The sequence below is a fragment of the Pygocentrus nattereri genome, chromosome 9 (assembly GCF_015220715.1).
Source record: "Pygocentrus nattereri isolate fPygNat1 chromosome 9, fPygNat1.pri, whole genome shotgun sequence".
In the NCBI taxonomy this organism is placed as follows: Eukaryota; Metazoa; Chordata; class Actinopteri; order Characiformes; family Serrasalmidae; genus Pygocentrus; species Pygocentrus nattereri.
Window position 1 is genome coordinate 11,378,930 of NC_051219.1, and position 20,474 is coordinate 11,399,403.

Below are 20,474 nucleotides of genomic sequence, written 5' to 3' on the forward strand. Positions count from 1 at the left end.
TGTAATATCAAGTATGTTTTTGTGGTATGTTGCATGCATGTATAAAATGAGGTATGCATTATTATATAGCAGGTTATTTGCTTCTGTAGTTTGCTGTGTAGTATGCTTTATCACATAGCACATAGTATGCATCAGTAGTATGCAGTGCTTCTGTAGTACACAGCATGTGGCTATAAATTGTACCTTGCATTATTAAATAATATGCATTCATATGTCTAATATTGGATATGGTGTGCATGTGTAGTATGTAATGTATTTTGTTTGTGTATTCATATTTTTATGGACAATGTTAGCTGTGCCTTTTGAGGGCTACTTTAATGGAAAATTGAATTTCATTGCATTTTCTGAAATATTGATGAAAAATGTATGAATCACTCCCCAGCCTACATGATCTATATATGGAAATTAAGCTGTAAACACCGACTGTTTCGATTTCATTATTTTTATGGGGTTACAAAAATCATGTTTTCACCTGTTCAGCCTACAGCAGTTTAGCTCCGCCCATTCACGCTGAAGTTAACAGCAGTGTTTCAGTCTGGCCTGCATTTTGAATGGGAGACAATGCAGGGCTGATAATCAACACTGATCTCATTTACATATATTAGTCTTAAATGAACTGTAACAAAAAAAAGCTTGTTTAGTTCTGAGGCTTAAAGAGAGGTTGGAAAATAGACACATTCAGGCAACTTGGAGACAGACAGACAGACAGACAGACAGACGGCCTATATTGTATTTGTGAGAATAAGGGCGCATTATTCCGGATTATTTTACACGGGCCTTTCTTGTGCGCAGGTGTCTGCCCGCCGTAGAGCACCCAAGACCAGAGCTCCTGTCATGTGATACAGCAAACACAACACCATCTTTTATGTGCTGTCTATTGAGAAGGCACTCTTGCTCTGATAGCTAACAGGCCATGAAACGCAAGCAAACCATTCTGGAACACGTCGTTCTGCAGTAGAAAAAGGAATCTTGTTACAGGTGTGCAGGCTTGTTTCAAAATGCCTGGATTTTATGTATTAATCTCTTGACGTTTCCATGTTTTGGAATAATTTCACATCACTATATGGGACTTCTGACTGGTAGCATAATATTCCTAACAGTACGAATGACTGGATTCAAAATAAAAAACTAAAACTTCAGCTATGCTATTGTTTAACCTTCAGCTTCTTCTAATACAAATGCCAAGTTTTACCTGGCCAACACTGTGTGGCTGATCAACATCACAGCAACATCATCACAGCAACCCTTAATTGAACCACGTCATTCATTTATTTGTCAGTTGTTCAACAGAAGGTTAGATAAGTAATTACATGTGTTCTAAAAAATGACTACAATGTTCACTGATATCAGCAACTGCAACAGAGCAACAAGCAAAATAGTTTGTCTAGCAGGCAGTTAATATGTATGTACAGTCGCTAGGCACTTCATCCAAGTTCAAACAAAGGCACACGAGTGAAAATCCAGAGCTGACTGGAAGTCGATGGTGATGTGAACAGATCTTCAATAACAGTGTAACGGTTCTCAGCCTCACAGGGTAAAGAGGCAGCAGAGGTTTGCATCCACCTTGCACCACATAACCGACTCAAAGACCTAGAAACACCTTTAAACACTGTACAAAAGATTGTACATTTCAACAGGAGCCTTCATTGCTGTTTGTTGCTACAGCATTAAAAATGAATTCAGTTGGAGACACTCCTGACTGTGGGTGAAAGGACTGCTCCAGTTCTTTTTAACCTAATCTCCACTTTTATCATAGTAGTCAAGATAACTTTGAAAAGTACATTAACACAGGTTTCACTTCCCTGAAGGAAATGTGTTAGTTTTTGTGTAATAAAGCAATATTCTGTCATGACAAACTGCCTCAGTATGCTTTTCTGAGCATTTATGGAGATCCTTAGAACTTAAAGAACATTAACTACATGCTTGATTACAAACTCAGCATAATCAGGCCTGTTCAGAGCAGTTGTACAGATTTATTATTATTATTATTGTTGTTGTATTTTTGCTATGTGGCACTACAGGTTCTATTTTATGTTTCACCTTATTAAATCTCAAAAAAACTAAAACCATGATTCATACAATGCATCACAAAAATGTGATGATCATTTTTCTTCCATATCGCCCAATCAATCATACAATACAGTAGAGAATAGGTAGAAAAACACTGGAGTATTCCTTTCATAAAGACTTTAATATATAAAAAGGCTGCTGAACCACTGTTGCCCACTGAATACTAAGGCAATATTTTATATCCACACTTCTGTGGGGAAAAACACTGAATTTTTCTGTATGTAAAGATCCTTCCAAATTCTTCAGTGTGGCTTTGCGCAACACTGGTTTAAAAAGCACGTCTATGGTTAAGCAGTCACAACATGCATGTTCCATTGTTTTAGAAAGGCAGATGTTTAACAGCGTTTAGTGTGATGTATAAATACAGAAGGTCTGTGAGAAAACGTTCTAGGAAATCCCTGGTTAGCTAGCGCCAGACAGTGCCATCACTAATATAAACTATCTCCTTATATTATCTCTATACTTACCCTATTGATCAGCAATGCTCCGCCACAACCCAGCCGTAATGACAGTCTCTTCACACCACCTAAACAATGCCAACCAAATCATAACACCTTTAGTATAGACTGTGTATTGTTTATGTAAACCGGAGAGTTCATAACGCGATAATTAGACAAAAATCAGACTAAGTTTTCTCCTTTGGAGGAGAATTCCAATTTTTCAAAATTTCTACATAATGGAATTGATGAGATGTAAACAAAGAAACTCAGGATAGTTTTATGTGCAATGGTTCACTGTAGAGAAACTTAAGATTTCTTTACAGTAGCGTATGTGCATCCTAAAAAAATCATCGTTGGCCAAAATCTCATCATAAAACCATCGTAAAACAAACTGGATCAGACAGGGTCGCCCACTCGTCGTCTAAGCTGCTTACCCCCCCCCTCGGTTCTGGGGGTACTGGAGCCTATCCCGGCACTCATTCAGCAGAAGACAGGTGCATTCACCATCATTTCGTGTAATAATTCGCTTTGAGGCAGACGTCTGGTTCCTTTAAACCACCACTGTGAACAACTCAACTAAGGAATTTCACATCAAATCATTCTTAATGACTTCGTTTACATCTTACCAATTTAATTATATGTACATTCTGAAAAACTGGTGAAGCCCTTTTACCCAAATCTATTCAATAAGCCAAGATGTGTTTGCTGTCTGCAGTTTGCTGCTTTACTTTCATACTGGAGCTATGAGGCCAATGCAGCTAATACAAAATGGAAGCTCATCTCAAACCAATTACTTAACAAAATGTGGCAGTCTGAGAAAAGCATGAGACCATTCAGGTATATAGTTTGTGTGATGCTTGTTTGCATTGCTTTATAGCAACATTAAGTAAATATAGCTCTAGTGCAAAACTAATGAAGCAAACCAAACTTGTTTTAAGTAAATGATCACACTAAGAGGACAAACTTTCCTGGACATTTTGCGTCTAGTGCATTTTCAAAAGTTACGCAAGTAGGAATGACGAAGGTGCACTATGAGGCCCTAAGGCAGAGCTCCGGTACTCAGAGGTCCCTAGCCAGTCTGTGATCTCATTTTACTGTAGCTGACACATCTCAGCCAGGCAATGAGAGCTCCAAAGACCTGCTTATCTGAGGTAACAGGAGATGTAACAGTAGATGGGCCTGTAAGGAAAATGTGACTGGACTGGGACCCTCTGCCCTAAAGGAGTACACACAGATCACATACTAGTTCCCTTTTGTCCTGTGTCATAGAGGTTGAGGGCTGAGTCGTTTGAAGAGGGGAAGAGGGGAAGAGGAGAGCAGAGCAGAGGAGAAAAGCAGGGTAGAAGTAGAAAACAAGTGGGCGCTAGAAGAGGATTCAGGCTGCTCATGCTGTCTCCTCCACTATCGTAAAAGTATCCATAGGCTTTTTGCTGAGGTCACGGATGCCCTCCAGCAGGCTCGTCGGAGTGAGGATGTGAGAGGAACCTGTGGAGACATGAGGACTAAGTTAAACTCTGAAACTGCCAGCCACAGATGGGTTGTTTAAAAAGGAATCAATACCACAGATGTGGCATCTGTGCATCAGTAGCAGCAGTACAAGGACACTCGTTATACTTAACAAATCACAAAGTCACACTGGGAAAAATGTCAGCGAGTTACAATAATACGATTTTTTCTAAAGCTAAATCAAACTCATCTCTATAGAAAGTTTCAGAATCAAATGCGAACTGTAAATAACCTGATTTCGTAAATCTAAATCTCAGAGGTCATCAGTCTTATGAATAAAGGGCTGGTGTGACTGCAGCTTTTCATTCCAAGCAAGCAGAAGCACATTTAACTCCACTTGGACTTGATTTTCTAACAACTGGTTTTTTGAGGTGAACTCCTGCATGGCTGCTGCAGACTGGTAACCCCAAGCCTTATGCTTTTATGGTCTACCTGAGAACGTCTTGCTCCGTGTTTTTTTGTTTGGGTCATTTCCGTTTTGGCAATATTACAAATGCCCCTGACAGTGCTACACTACTAAAGACCTATAATTATCACTATTATCATCATCATCATCATCATCATCAATAATGAATAGGTACTGACCAATGATAACCTCGCAGGACTTGTTGGCCTGTGTGACTTCATAGGCACAGCGCATCTCTGAGTGACAGACTCCACCCAAGATGAAGACGATGAGACGTGAGCCTGTCCTGTGGTCATCCTGACTGCTGGGCTTATGTTTCTGCCTTGCACTAAAATATAAGACACACAGACTGATTCAAGGATTGACTTGGGCACAATATGAAACTTTAAATAGCACAAAAAACAAAAAATATTCCACTGCAAACCTCAGCAAGTCTTAACTTCTTAACTCAGTCGAAGTCTTAAACCAGTCCTAACTCAGTGAAGACTGTGGTTTAGAGTTGGGCGAAATGAATTTTTCTTTTATCGGTAGGTCAACAGATAACGCTATTTATGCTTGGGAGGGGGGAATTGATGCTCATTAAAAATCTAATCTACATGCCTGATTTGGCTACTTTATAAACAGCATTCTATATTTTGGTCACATGGTGGTGCTAAAAGCTTCCTTTCTCGATTACAAGTTTGTCCACCTTGAAAATCATTTTCTTTGTGGTGAATTTCCTGATTGCATTTGTGCGTTCATTCCACTGCAAACTTTAAATATGTTCTTGGTGATTTTCACAACTGCTCTGATAATGGCTGCATTTGTCTGGCTGCTTCCCAAGCAATGAAGTGGCAAACCTGTCGATCACCATCTCAACACAAAAACAGCATGGTTGGTTGGATTTGCTGAAATTGTGAGAATAATGTCCTCAAATCGCCCAAGCCTATTGGTGCATCACAATGCAAAATTATGCAGGTAAATGATCTTTAAAACTGAACACTGAAAAAAGCAAAAAACACTGCCAGCCTTACCTCACAACTCTGTGAGAGGTGGTGAAAGGGAGAGAGAGGAGCATATGAGCCATGTGCTGCTATATATCAAAGGGGAACTTTTTTTTTTTCAACGTTTCTGTGTAATGAAGCCGTTAATATGTAAACGAACGCATGCAGAGTGGTCTGATGCAAAATGCTCTGTAAATAAAAAGTCAGAATTATACATAGTGGTGGTGATCAAAACCAATATTTAATGCCTCTAAAAGCTGCATCACAGAAGTTATGCAACAAGGTTCTAGCTGAAAAGGTATTTTTAAAAACACATTCATTTTTACATGTTCGCCATTCAAAATAGGCAAAGTAGCAATTAGAGAAAACTAGGTTCAACTAGTGGTTCTGGACAGTAAATGAAACAGCTGTATTTGTGTTGATATTGTGATTCCCATCACCACCACTATAAAGAAATCCAGGCTAGCAAGTTTCTCTACAAAGAACAGTTTCATATTATACCACCCTGAATGACTTCGTTTACATCTTAACAAATTAATTACACAGAAATGTCCCCTTATAACTGCAGTACTGCCATACTGAAAATCCAGTAAATGACTGGGATAATTTTACTAATAATGTTGCGGTTTTGTAACGTTCACACATACAGCATCTTAATTTACCTGGATGAAAACATTAATTCGTGCCATTAAATCCAGGTAAACAGGTGACGGTCTCAGCATAAACAGCCAAAAAAAGCCACAGAAGCAGCTATGCATGCATGCAGGGTAGATTTTTCTCAATTCTCTCTTTAGAATCAAGCACAAAATTCTCTGTGATTCTTTCACTCACAAAACAAAAAAAGCATTTACCTTTGCTGGCTGTAATCTAGACTAGACATTTTTCTATTTCCCAATAATGTACTAGCATCTGTTCACACATGAGCATCATTGTTGCTTCCCTTGGCAATTGGCAATTGTTGTGCCAACTTTACCGGGATTTCGACTCTGGCTTGCTTTCATACTTGACCCTTTCCCATTTAATTACCTTTGTATTCTTGGGTAAAGCAAGAAAGAGCATGTGTAAAAGGAAGGAGCTTGAGAGGGTTTCATCCATTTGTACTTTAAAAGTGCCACAGAATGGAAAACTAACATTATCTACTTGCAAGCTCCAAGTTTTTAGCATGTTGTGTTGGTACAAATGGATCAGACACTGGATAACACCTGCTCTGTGGGGGTCCTGACCATTGAAGAACAGGGTAAAAAGGGGCTAACAAAGATGCACTACACTCTAATTGCACTCACTTAATTCATTTTGTTTTGACTGAATTTCACCAAATGGCAGCTAGCCCTCGCTTGAGATGAGCGGTTAATAAAAACCCTAACTCTTAAGGCTTAATGATGACTCCTGGCCTACCTCACAGCTCTTGACCCATTCCAGGCAGAAGGACACTCGGACTGGTATGGCCAATCCCGTGTGTCCAACTTATTCTCAATGGCATCCTACCATAAACAAACACAAGAGTGAACAATTAGCAGATCAGTGTGGTGATATCTTAACAAAATTAAGGCAAAAAGCTCAAACATCTTAAAAAAGATTAGGAGAAAGTTAACATACTATCAGAGATTAACAAAACATGAAAAGCTGCACTGATGAATCACAACAACAATGTAAACGTAAACAGAAAATCATTTTTATTTATATGTTTGTGGTTTGAGTTTCTAAAAGTTGAGAGCATGTTTACCCTGGTGTGAAACACTCCACCCCACATATACTGTTCCTCGAAGTGCAGAAACGGAGAGATGATGGATCTAACAGTTCCACTAACATAGACACATCAATGGCTTCCCCTGAAGAACACTCAAGACCTAATTTCCCACCTGGTGGCCTATATTTTGTGGCTATTTTTTTCGTCTGCACAAGTGCACAAAACTTGCACTGGCTTATTACCCAAAGCTGCAGAATTAGAACATGACCCACATATCAAGGTCTGTGATTTGTGTGACAAATCGACCGCACCCTTTCCGTCTTCTGTTCTCAAATGGAGCCCAGTACAGCAAACACCAGCAGCCAATCAGGCAGCTTGCTGGGATTTCAAGCAGAATTCTCCTTACATCTTTAATCATAAAGGGGCAGGTTTGCTTTAAGGCTGACAGGTCTGATGAGAGTTCAGCATTGAGTGCCTTATAAAATTCTACTCCAAAATCATCACAGGCTGAAAAGACAGCATGCAAACTGTATACCGCACAATATGGCCAGGAGGCGCATTAGCGTACTGCAGACCTTTGCATTGTCAGTACTGCGAAGGCTGAAATTGTGATAAACATTAACAGATATACTGTGCAGCCATATATTGTTATTTATATGGCTATTTATTGGACAGTTTGCAGTTTTTTCCTTCTCCAGTTTAGGCGTTTCATAATAAACCCTTCAATCATGAAGGCCCTCATTAGTAGTATGGCCAATGGGGATACACTAAACTGTGGCCCTGCAGGCTGAAACAGTAAAACAGTGTACTGAATGCTTTTTAAGGAGTGTGTATGAATCACCTCCATCAGATCTTTGATGACAGGCACCCATCGTGAGAGGTTGTATCTCTCTTCCTGGGAGCGATCTCTTCGAGAGGGCTTTCGGGAGGAGAAAAAACTTGACTGGGAAAAAAAAACAAAAAACAATCAAAATCTTACAAATGTGTACATTAAAACAAAATCACTCTATGATGCTCCAAAATGTCTGTACGATTCATACAGCCTTTCTGTTATTTGACGTACCATAAATAAAGAAAGCTCTTCTCGTACAAACAGAATGATGACTGTGCAAAGTGAGAGGAATCCACAGAAGGTACTGGTTCGATTAATTAATCTAGTAATCAATGACAGATTTGTTCAATGTAGAAATAATCATAACCTACAAATATATTTTACTCATAGAGAGGGAGAAGAAAGAAAAGGAAGAAAGAAAACCAGAAGATGGGAGAACAAAAAAAAAAAAAGAATCCCTCACCGAGGAAATGATGGGCACCCCCAGCTCTTTCCAGTTCGTAATGTACTCACTCTCCCCCTCAATCTTCACATGCTGAATCAGTTTAGTCAAGTTCTCCTCCGTCGTCCCTGCTCACAGTAAAACCACAGAAATAAAACCTTGGATATTTGCAAATGCTACTGCTGTAAATAATTTGGAAGTGAAGCATATGGATGTGCTTTAATGTGTCCTAGGCCAGCATAAGCGGTGAAGCAGGCAAAGCAACATTCCAAAAATGTCCATCGAAAATGTCAATCATTTATGTAATTACTAGACGCTCCTGTGCAGAGCAATTTACAAGCACACCCCTTTGCTGAGATTAAAAATAATTTGAAATGCTTGCTCTTTACCAACCAGCCCCCTGCCTACCCCACCTGGTGCTGAAAGAGAGAAAATAAGTCCAATCTTCCTCGCCTTCCAATCGGCTCTGAAGTGATCAGAGATCCCTCCAATATTGTGAAACATGTTTGACGGTCAGTAATGTAACTGGACAAGTGACTGAAGCAACAGCCAATGAGAGCTAGGAGAAAGGAAAAAGGCGAGGAGAGACGTGTCTGCTCTCAGAAGCATGAGTAGCACCATGTAGACAGGGGAGCTGCTTGTTGAGTTCAGGTAAATAATCAAATCAATCAATCAATCAATCACTCTCTGTACAATTTCATGTTAGCAGCCAGTTCACAGTAAAATATGTGTTAGTTTTTTTATTTCCACCAGCCCCAGTTTGCATATTCGCTAGGTTTCTTGCGAGTGTATAAAAAGTATGTGCAAAGCAGGTCCAGTTTAGCTTTGTTTGTTTGTATGACCAGGCAGATATGGGATTTTGAGGGCTTTCCGTGGCTGAAACTTGTTTTGTGTACTGTACACTCTTTTTGCCTCATCGTGTGCAACCTCTCAACAAAATACCAAGAAATTCTGTTGAAGACGGACATTAAACCTGCAATGCTCCACCCTTTCGAAATCTGTGAGGATTTTAAAGTCGTGAAGTATAGGCCCAGCTTTACTGGGCCTGCCTTCCTAAGCTAGTACTTCACCACAAACCACAAATCTAATGAAAACTACTTTAGCATTCAGTCAAGATCCTCCCTCAGTAACAAACTCAGTCAACAGAAAAAACTGGACAATCCTGTAGACAAAACACAATGGATTTTGGCGTTTAAAATAATATAAAGAAAAACTGATACACGGACCTCAACAGCATTTTTCACCCAAAATATAGTGATACCATGTTCTACCATGTTCTACTGATCCCACCCCTAATTGATGCTGTGTTTTTGGGAGTCGCACCATTGAGTCCAAAGATGTAAAGCAGCACCGCTCTGATTTTATCGTGGGTGGAGTGGGGGTTCAGAAGAACAGGAAGCAGCGTCCTCATGGGGTCTTTTACCTTCTGACCTTCAACATCAGAACCAACAGCAAGATCCTGCACAAACAGAAATGAAAGCAGAGACAAGTCCAATCAGATTAAAAATCTTTTTGAGGTATGGCTTTGAGTGTTCACTAATCACGAACACAAAAGTCAAGAGTAGTAAGTACTTCAAAGAAGTTAGGAGAGCGTACCTAAAAAAAACTGACTGGGGAGAAGGGACAACTCAAGTGTGTAGAGGCTAAACTATGCATTCGCTGCTTCTCTTACGGTTTACCGTTTCACTGCTAAATAAAAACACTGTCATATTCAGCCTGGGATAAAAATTATTAGGTGAAAATGTAAATAAATGTAACAAATATTAAGCTTTCCTTAATCTTAAATCGAATATACATTCATTCTTGTGTGTTTGTGTCCTTGTTAACATTGTTCTCTTGTAACAGCAGGAGGAAGTTTTGTCTCCAGATATTATAAATAAAGAAACAGTTATTTCAAACAAAGCCAAACAGAATTTTCTGCATTTCTCTCGAGCGGAAAAGTCCCACTACCTGCTCTGCTTTGCACAGCTTCTCCACGGAGCTTTGGAACTTGTTCATGCAGTCCTCTGCCAGCGTAAGATGAACCGTTTTCTAAGGAGAGAAAGATGTGGTGTCAGACTAAAGATCAGCTTCGTCTCTGTTTTAACAGAAACATAATTACATGGTTCCAACTAAGTTAAAGTGATCTGGGAAAAATACTGATACTTTTACTTGAGACATTTTTAAAACACACAATGTGTCTCAATATTCTTTTTTTCTGTTTGCATAAATAAACTCAGACAGAACAACAAATGGTGAAAATAAAAGGAATAAAGTAAGATAACGGCATTTTTACAAATCTAAATCCATCATTAAGTCATACACAATTGCATACTTTGTCACAACAATAATAACATCATATTGCTCACAACAATATCCAACAAGAACGGAACACTTATCAGCTCAAATATTGTAACCATCTGTTAATATCTCATCACATTGTATTATTAAGCTCAGAAAAAGAGAAATCACTAGAGGACAAGATAATGTGGCATGTCACTTGAAAAAGATTAGATCTCAGCAACAAACAGGATCTTTCTAGTGCAAGTATCTATGTCCTCAAGGCAGGATGTGACACCAGGCCTCAGAGGCATTGTGGGCGTCAGGTGATACATACCTCAGCCACCTGTTTACGGAAGACAGGCATCTGCTTCATGAGCTGCTTTAAGCCTCCTATTGAGATCTGAGATTAGAAACAGAAGCACAATGAAAGAAACTAAATGGTAAATGGGGCAGAGGGGATGTAAAACTGGAGCGCAATGATACAGTGAGGGAGATAAGAATTATTCCCACTGATGTGACAGAGGAAAGGGAGATGGCCACACCTTCCCATCTGTAGGCTTCTTGTTGGCAGAAATCTCTTTCACTAGTTTGGGGATTTGTCTGTGAGTGAAAACAAACAAACAAACAAACAAAACAAAAACATGGGAGTATTAGCTACATATTTCAAACTTCTCCAAAAGTTTGAAGAGGCCTGCTCATCCAACATTTCCCAAATTAGCTGAATTAATAGGGAGTTTGTTCCCAGTAACATCTAAAGGTATTGGATGGTGCTCCCACTCTAGTGAATGTAGTTACACTGCTCCACAACCCACTGGCTGGAGGGGATTACACCCCTCTAGCTGGCACTTGGCAATGAGCCTACCAGAAAAAGCTACTGGATAGAAAAGTACATTTTCTATCACTTTAAAAAGTGTTCACATACTACATCAAACGAAGGAAAATATGGGTTCTTTAATATTCCAAAAGCTCTTGAAGTTACAGTAAATATGTCTTTGGGGAAAGACATCGATTTCAGTTTCATGGACAGCTTAGGGACTTTTAGGTTATTAAGATTAGTTAGTTACTTACTCAGTGACCTCAGCAATGTGCAAATGTCGTAGCTTGACCCACAGCTCATCACTTTCATTCAGCAAAGCTTCTTTTTCTGAACCATCCTTTGCTTTGAATCTTGAATATGAAAATTTACAGATATTTTAAAGTGGTGTTAGCGATCATTTAGTGCCATTAAATGAAGCAGCAAACAGAATACATTTCAACCACATTAAAACATGTTAGGAACATTGCTTGGATGAGGACTTTACTTGTAGGCATCGTTCTTGATGGGGATGAGATCATAAGCCATGGCTTGGTAGGTTAGCTCGTGCAGTATTGGGCTCACAGAGTCAAAAGCACGGTCAACGATAATCAGCTGAGCCTGGGTCTTTTCCTAAGGGTCAGAGGTCATAAGAGGGTCATAAGTTCTAATATGGTCATAAAAGAACTGAGATCAGGAATATTTACTAAATGAATGATCAAATAAATAAATACACACATACATGCATACATACAAATGTCCAAAGATTTGGGACACAATGCAAAATGCAGCATATTTAAATGAAAAGACTACAATGACAACATATCAAATGTTGAAACCAAGAAATTTTAATATTTTTTCAAAAAAAAAACATGCCCATTTTAAATTTGATGCCAGCAACACGCATCAAAAAAGTTGGGACAAAGTTGGGTTTACCACTGTGTTGCATTACTTCTTATAATTACACTTACAACTATAATTGAAATGTTTTCCCATTCTTGCTTGATATAAGATTTCAGATGCTCAACAGTTTGGGATGTCCTTTGTCATATTTTTTTGTTTCATAATGTGCCAAATATTTTCAGTGATGACAGGTCTGGACTGCAGACAGGCCAAGACTCTTTGACTACAGAGCCATGCTGTTGTAATACATGCAGAACATGGTCTTCCCCGAAAAAGACGCCATATGGATGGTAGCATATGCTGCTCTAAAAATTGTACATACAGTTCAGCTCTATTGGTGCCTTCATAGATTCAATCCATACCATCATGGATGCTGGCTTTTGAACTGTGCACGGACAACAAGCTGGACGGTCTCTCTCCTCTCCGATGTCCATCTTTACTTCTGAAAACCTCTCTGGGATGCTTTTTTTTATACCCAATCATGTTACTTACTTGTGGCCAATTCACTTAATTAGTTGTGAAATGTTCCACTGCGTGTTTTTTTTTTTACATGGATGATCTTACGGTGACAACACCACATGTCCCAGAGAGCAGATGGATCCTGAAGGGACTGGAAGAGATGATCATCTGGGCTTTAAGTCCAGAGCTCTGGTGTTGAAGAAAGGAAAGGTCACCAACAAGTTTCGCTTCACACTTGGCACTACCCAGATTCCATCGATCACTGAGAAACTAGTGAAGAGCCTGGGGAAGTTGTTCAACTGTAGCCTGAAAGACACGGCAGCCATATGCACAACCAACCTTGAGCTGGAAGCCTGGCTAGCTGCAGTGGACAAGTCAGGCCTACATGGCAAGTTTAAGGCCTGGGTTTACCAACATGGCATCCTCCCACGGATTCTCTGGCCCCTCCTGATCTATGAGGTTCCAATCTACACCATTGAGGGCTTTGAGGAGAGAGTCAGCAGGTTTCTATGGAAGCGGCTGGGTATACCGTGGAGCCTGAGCAACATCGCCCTGTATGGCCAGAACAACAAGCTCCAAGGTTCAAGGTGAGCCGTGCCTGGGAGGTGCTGCAATACAGAGAGTCAGAGGACCCAAAGGTCTCCCAGGCTGGGATCGAGGTGAGGACAGGGTGGAAGCGGAGGGCAGCAGAGGCTGTGGATGTGGCTGAGTCACGGATATGGCACAAGACACTGATGGGAGTAGTGACTCATGGAAGAGCTGGCCTGGGTATCGGTACAACATCCCGCTACAACAAGGCGCAGGGGAAGGACAGGACAGTACTGATGCAGCAAGAGGTGCGGGCATCAGTAGAGGAGGAGCGGGCCAGCAGGATGGTTGGAATGCGGCAGCAGGGAGCATGGACAAGACGGGAGCATGCAGTGGACCGCAAAGTCTCATGGACAGGGCTGTGGAAAGTAGAACCCCCTCATATACGATTCCTGATCCAGGCTGTCTACGATGTACTACCGAGCCCATCCAACCTGTTCAGCTGGGGATTGGTGGAGTCACTTGCCTGCAAACTGTGCCTGAAGAGGGGGACCCTAGAACACATCCTCAGCTGCTGTTCGAATGCCCTCGGCGAGGGGCGCTACCACTGGCGCCACGACCAAGTCTTGAAGGCCATAATGAACACAATCAGCTGTGGAATTGGCCACTGCAAGCACCTCCGCCAAGTGAAAAACCATTGCTTTCAACCGGCCTGGGGAGAAGCCACCATCAGCTGCCAGGGCCACCTCATCTGGCCTGCTAGCAACAGCACAAGACTGGGAGTTTAAAGTTGACCTGGGGAAGCAACTGAAATTCCCAGAAACTGTCGCCACTACAACACTGTGGCCTGACATGCTACTCATCTCAGAGACCTTGAAGCAAATCGATTTACTGGAACTCACCGTACCTTGGGAAGACCGCATTAAGGAGGCCAATGAGAGGAAGAGGGCAAAGTAGATTGAGCTAGTAGAGGAGTGGCAGAACAACATTTGATATATTGCACTATTTTTAGTTAAACATAGAATTTCAATTATTTACATATAACTGAATTCTGTTTTAATTTACATTTTGTACAGTGTCCTAATTTTTTGGGAAATGAGGTTGTAAATAATTAGCTCAGAAAACAACAATAATAAAAAAGTCCTGCTTTCACTGGGTTTTCCAGATCACTCAGATCAGCTGAGCCACAGTCAGTATTTGTTATGTACACAGAGTGAGAGAGCACTCACCTTTTTCTTGCCGTTGTCATCCAGCTCATAATGTCGGGCCAGTTTGTTGTCCACTAGCTCAGCCAGTATTTTGGCATAATCCAGTGTTGAATCTCTGCACAATGAACACATTTAGAAAGTCCATCACCCTAACTCATCACTAGCACACTCAGAACCTCAACATCAACAATAACATGAGTAAAAAAAAAAAAATTTAAACACGACTCAAATCACAGACCTGTATAATTAGATTAAAATATCTTGTTATAAAATCCTGTTTTATCGCTCATATTTTAAAAAACATTAAAGGAGATAAAAAATTCTTGTGATCTTCATTTTTTTTTTTCTTCAATATATTTTATAATTCCTATTTTTGTGCTTAAAACAGTGGCACAACCTATGCCGGAAAAGCACTAGATGTGCTACCATCGCAGTCACAATGGTTACCACACAAGAAACACATGATATTTTCCGTCTGCGTGAAAAAGTTGACCTTCCATATAAAAAGTGGAGACAGAGACAAGAAGAGAGTCACTAATCATTTGAAATGTCCTAAGGATTAATACTTAACCTACATAATCAAATCGCCCAAGCCTGGACTGCACACTTGAATAATGTGTATAGCTATTCATACAGAACTACACCCATGTTCTCACTTACTTCTTATATCTAACACCAGGATACTCATCCAGGGTGGCACACAGAGTGACCAGCTGATCAGCGAGGGTCTCCAGAGTTTGGCCTCGGTCTGAACTCTGAGGACTGTAGATGCTCCTGAAGGTCCCTGGATTCCCACATGTAAACACCTAAACAAACAAGCACCAATCTAATCAACAACCTCAAATCAACTGTAATCTGTTCAACATGAAAAAGGGGAATAGGGAAAAGCAAAAAATAGAAGAAGCGACAAAAATCCACTCCTAAAGGGAAGTGGATATTGCAGGTTATTTATGGAAGCATGCCAAGTTAAACAGCCCATATAAACATAAATACACACACACACACACACACACACACACACAGTTCTCATATCTGCTGTGGTTTACAATGTGCTGCTCATGGTTCACCCCAATGGCTACAGAACAATGAATGCTGCATGCTGGTGCTTGGCCCCTATACAGAGCCCTGTACAGATTATTTTCCATACGGGCAGCTAAAAATGACAACAGAACTTTTTTTGAAGCCATTCAGCCACACATTAATGCACGCAGTTATGCAGATAACAAGCAATGGATGTTTTACAGATACATGTTTCCTAGTTTTACAGTAAACAGAGTGTCATACAGTGCCAGATATGACCATCAAATCTATCTGAGATTACTTAACAACTTGGCATTGTCCCAGGTATGTGTGATGATTTAGATAAGCAGTTTACACAATGCCAACCTGATAACTGATGTAAGACACCAAACATTCCTTGACCAATTGACCACAAAAAATGTATAAATCTGTTTTTGGGCAGAACCGTCACTTCAGCCGAGTTTCAGAAAGAAATCATAATTCAGAATGATCAATACTATAGATACACAATTGCAATTGGAAACTGATGAATACTCACCCTTACAAAACACACAAGTTCTGAGAAGCACAGTTCTTGACTATATTTTCATCCTTCACAATGAAAGGTGATGTAGGCTATTGGTTATGATAACAATAGCTCTACATCTGTACTATCGGCTCAAAATTACAGTGAAAGCAGACAGCGAGTTCACTGTGGCATGAAAAAGAAGACTAAGGTAACCTAAAATATCGAAATGGTGGCAAGAACTTACTTGTGCCTCCAGGGGAAGAAAGGACATGTTGATCTCTTTACACACTTTGATATGCTTTGCACAGAACACCTTCATTTTGCTGAACAAGTCGTCTGGACAATCTGAGGGGCAAAAACATGAAAATACTCAATAAAAAAAGAAAGTCTGAGCCATTTGTTACATTCCCAACTTCTGTTATGGTAAGTTACCTCACGATAAAAGGTAGCACACAAGATAAATAAGACAGCAATTTTCCAGAAACAGTCAGGCAAGAAAAGAAGTGGCCTTTTTTTCACTGGTACGATCAGTAGGTGCACTTTGATATAAATGCAAAAATATCATGCGCCCACCCCCCGTGCCCTGACAGTGACGGCTGCAAGAGCCGGCAGGCAGGCGGGGCTTGAACACTTAGCAGTGACGAACCTCTGCACGGACAGCAGTGGCTGAAACGTCAAGTGTGGAGGTGGCGGAGAGCAAAGCCCAAGCTCCCCCCATGGATGTGAGTCACGAGAGTGACGGCGGGAGAAGGAGGACGATGACGGTGCCGGCATGGAGTGAGTCCCGAGCTCTGCCGCCTGGGCTCTGCCCTGGGTTACGCGGCGAGGTTGCTTCACTACACCTCACGTTTGACCTGGGTGGCCAAGCTGCCAGCTGGGGGCAGTGATGAAGAGGCGGAGTGGCGAGCTCTCATTGCCTTTCGGCTCGTGTGCTCGCCTTTTAAAAAGGGCGGAGAGGGACGAGCAGAAGCAGACTGAAGAGCTGAAAAGTCTAGGTAGAAGCCTCTGAAAAGTGGGCAGCATAGGTTTGGTTGGGTTTACTTTGCGTATTTATTTGGGGAAATTAAAATAATGGCTGAGGCAATCCTGAATCTTGCCTCCAGCGTCCTCCTTGAGCCCAGGGTAGCACATGCGGTGCTACAATTGTGCCGAAACCTGGGAGGAGGACGTCAACACACCGAGGGAGTCTCCACGGCAGAAGAGGCCATCAAGACCCTGGTCCACCTGCACCTGGACGGCTGGTGGGAGCTGCAGGCTGTCTTCCAGGATGCTGAAAAGCACTAGAAGCACTTCTCACCACCCCTCAAGCCTCAAGCCTCCAGACCCAGCTCCAAGGAGTACTGGAGCCCTTCTTTCCCTTCCTCTTCCTGCTCAGAGGGCACTCACAGCACTGCTTCCCTCTCCTCCCATCCCTGCTCTAAGGGCGGCAGAGCTTGGGACTTGCTCTTTGCCAGCACTGTCGTCGTCCTCCTCCTCCTCCCGCTGTCACTCCCATGACTCACGTCCTTGGTGGAGCTTTGGCTTTCTACACTCGTGGCTCTCTCCCTGCCGTCCTTGCAGAAGTTTGTCACCGCAGGGTGGTCAGGCCCCGCCGGCTCTCGCGGACATCACCATCGGGGCCTGGGCACATGCAACAAACAGGCAACCCTGTTTGCTTCCATTTTCTCATAGCGTGGCTTAAATATTCTACCAAACTCTTGCATAAACACTTACAGTCTGTAAAGTAGACATAGGCTGCTTTGTACTTGGGTTTCAGCTTGAAGTCATTGATGAATGCATCAACACACTGTCAGGAAAGAACAAATTGTAATTCCTTTTAGATAAGTACAGAATATCCAGTAAACAAAACAGTGTTTTCGAATGGTAAACATAAAACAGTGAGAAAAGACTATTATCTGCATAAAACACAAAAATTCTGGATTCCTGACCTTTGCAGTAGGGGACATGAAATAGACAGCCTTCATCTCTAGGACTGGCTCCCTGCTTTTGAACAGGTCCTCCACAACTGCAAAAAGGGACGAAACAGAAAGTCACATAACTGCTGATCATCATTAACCTTGGCACAATAAGTGGTTACATCAAAAATCATGAAAATTTTGCCCACTCTTCATGAGCTACAAGATTTTTTTTATTCCTTCATTCCTGTGGTCGTGGAAGTGATTGGAACTCCTGAATTCAATTATTTGGATGGGTGAATGAATACCTTTAGCAATATAGTGTATCTTTAAGTACTGTGATATGATATCACCCACACTAATGCCGTCATAGCAGAACATGGCTATCATTATAAATTATTACACAATACCAGAAGCTAGTCCAGTTGGTAATTATATGGTAATTGTATTACCATCAGGCAAAGTGCGAGCTTTGGGGTAAGGCTCTGTATAAAGGCTAATACTCACATGTCGTACTTTGTAACAATATTTTAATGCCAATAATACTGCGGTGATAATTATGCAGGCAATAATATTTTGTCTAAACTGACATCATTGTCCTCGCCAAAACCATTACTGGTTCAATAACACTCATTTTTGTCTTATTCCTACGTAAAAACAATGACAATTGAGCCAAACATGGTTATGCACATACCACTCAAACTTTATTGGGCAATGTACTTTTAGTATTTTTGCTTGATTCTGCCCACCTAATACAGCTCCCCAACCTATCCTGAAGGTGGATCAGATGTGGTCGACAAAGAAAAACACACGTCTCTCCAAGACTGATTTCTGAAATGCCAAAGAGGTCAAAGCAGTCGAAATATCTAGTGTGTGTAACATCTAAGGCAAATGTCACGAACCCTGATCCTAAAAAATTCCCCAGCTAGTTAACTACTTCAGAAGTCCTTGATTTGCTGGAGCAGACACATCATGTTAGGTAAGGGGAGGGTCAGCATGTTAGATGCATGTTGGAACAAACTACTGCAGGAAGGCAGATCTCCAGGATGACCACTGCTATAAGATTTACATTAACTGAGGGTGTTAGCTCCAATCGACAGACAAAAGACTGCAAAAGATTAATATGTGCTTATGTGTTTCATTCTTAAGGCCAGATGGGGCCAAGTAAAACAGTATGTTTGCAAAACTGGATCTGTGCATGGATGCAAAACATATTATTTATTCATCTTTACCAAACTAATAGCCTTTACTGTACCGACATTATGAAAGACCGCAATATGCAAATGAGGTTCTCAAAAGCCAAAAATAATGCAGACTGATCTTCAACCAAATCAAGTATTCTTTATAGCACATTGCAAACACACGGTGCAACAATACAACTGCAATATGTTACTTTGTTATTTGATGTTCACATTGTGCAGCCCAACTAACACAGAACGGTTTTTTTCGGGGTACTTACTCGTGATCCCTTCGGCCATCAAGTCGGACATTTTGCAGCACAACGACAGGAGTTGTGTGGTGAAGCTGTCCAATATCATTATCTGCAGAAACACCACAGGGTCACACATACATACGCAAAGTAATAACAGCTGCACTCATGTCACATAGTCTGACTAACCTGGCCCTGAGGGGGACTGTGCTATAACATCTGCACGATCTGCTTTAGATTGGTAAATTGGTAGTGTGGTAAATTTGTACATTCAGTAATTCCCCTACAAAGGATAACTTCCTCAATCACAAGTCCCATTAGTCTGAGGACGAAAGCTATTCAAAACAAAAAGCACCAACCTTCCATACTTCTGATTTTCTGCAGTCTGCTATAATAGTGTCCCTTATTTCTGTGTGGTCAGACAAAAATGAAATGAATCAATACAAATAACATGATGAAGTGATGCGAAATGAAAGATAAATCATAGATAAATGTCTACAAATAGAGCAAAATACAAAGACGATGTCAAAGATATCCTGAAAGCCACATGCAGGACTTTCTCCCATCCCGTTTGAAGTTAAAAAGAGGTTTCATAGAAAACGCCAGAGGTCAGTCCTGTGGGACTCTGGCCAGGTGACCCTGACCAACAGGAAGGGTGTTACTGACTTAGCCAGCTGGCTACCAAACAAATCAGAGCATAATTTCCATATAACCTGTGTAATCAGAACCAATCGGGAAACTGAATCTGACCCGTTCAGCTGGCTGACATGTGGCGCTACTCCCAGTGAATGTTTGCGTTAAGACGGTTGAAACTGGTTAAAGGTGAAGCGCCGGGCAGCTCCGCTCTGCATCTATCCACAGCCAGCCAGCCGAACACAAGACGCGAAACAGCCAGGAAACCACGAAAGTCTGGAGTCAACGTCTTATTAAAGTTTTCCCGTTCCACCTTAAATGGTGCAACAGTTAGTGACGTTACTTGGTGCACCATTTAAGGTGGAACGGAAAAATTCGAACGAGAAGCCGGCGAATAGGAAACCAACTTCAGGCTGACGGTTCAGTCTGAAGACTCATTTCTGAGCAGATAGAAACACAGAAGTGCCCAT

At 41.2% G+C, this 20,474-nt stretch overlaps 1 protein-coding gene across 2 annotated transcripts in view; it reads right to left on the minus strand.

Annotated features, from left to right (window-relative positions):
- Positions 1 to 1,246: 1,246 nt before the first annotated feature.
- Positions 1,247 to 20,474, minus strand: part of stxbp3 (syntaxin binding protein 3) — a 19,550-nt gene continuing 322 nt past the window's right edge. For both annotated transcript variants that reach the window (XM_017717921.2, XM_017717922.2), the window contains 18 exons: positions 19,731 to 19,780; positions 19,402 to 19,483; positions 17,976 to 18,052; positions 17,761 to 17,833; positions 16,292 to 16,392; positions 15,180 to 15,325; positions 14,541 to 14,634; positions 11,930 to 12,054; positions 11,697 to 11,795; positions 11,171 to 11,228; positions 10,963 to 11,028; positions 10,317 to 10,397; positions 9,690 to 9,825; positions 8,388 to 8,494; positions 7,934 to 8,035; positions 6,801 to 6,886; positions 4,602 to 4,750; positions 1,247 to 3,995 (listed from right to left, as the gene is read on the minus strand). In XM_017717921.2, the coding sequence (XP_017573410.1) occupies positions 3,895 to 3,995; positions 4,602 to 4,750; positions 6,801 to 6,886; positions 7,934 to 8,035; positions 8,388 to 8,494; positions 9,690 to 9,825; positions 10,317 to 10,397; positions 10,963 to 11,028; positions 11,171 to 11,228; positions 11,697 to 11,795; positions 11,930 to 12,054; positions 14,541 to 14,634; positions 15,180 to 15,325; positions 16,292 to 16,392; positions 17,761 to 17,833; positions 17,976 to 18,052; positions 19,402 to 19,483; positions 19,731 to 19,780 (1,733 nt within the window). In that variant the 3' untranslated portion in view covers positions 1,247 to 3,894. The remainder of the gene's footprint in view (positions 3,996 to 4,601; positions 4,751 to 6,800; positions 6,887 to 7,933; positions 8,036 to 8,387; positions 8,495 to 9,689; positions 9,826 to 10,316; positions 10,398 to 10,962; positions 11,029 to 11,170; positions 11,229 to 11,696; positions 11,796 to 11,929; positions 12,055 to 14,540; positions 14,635 to 15,179; positions 15,326 to 16,291; positions 16,393 to 17,760; positions 17,834 to 17,975; positions 18,053 to 19,401; positions 19,484 to 19,730; positions 19,781 to 20,474) is intronic.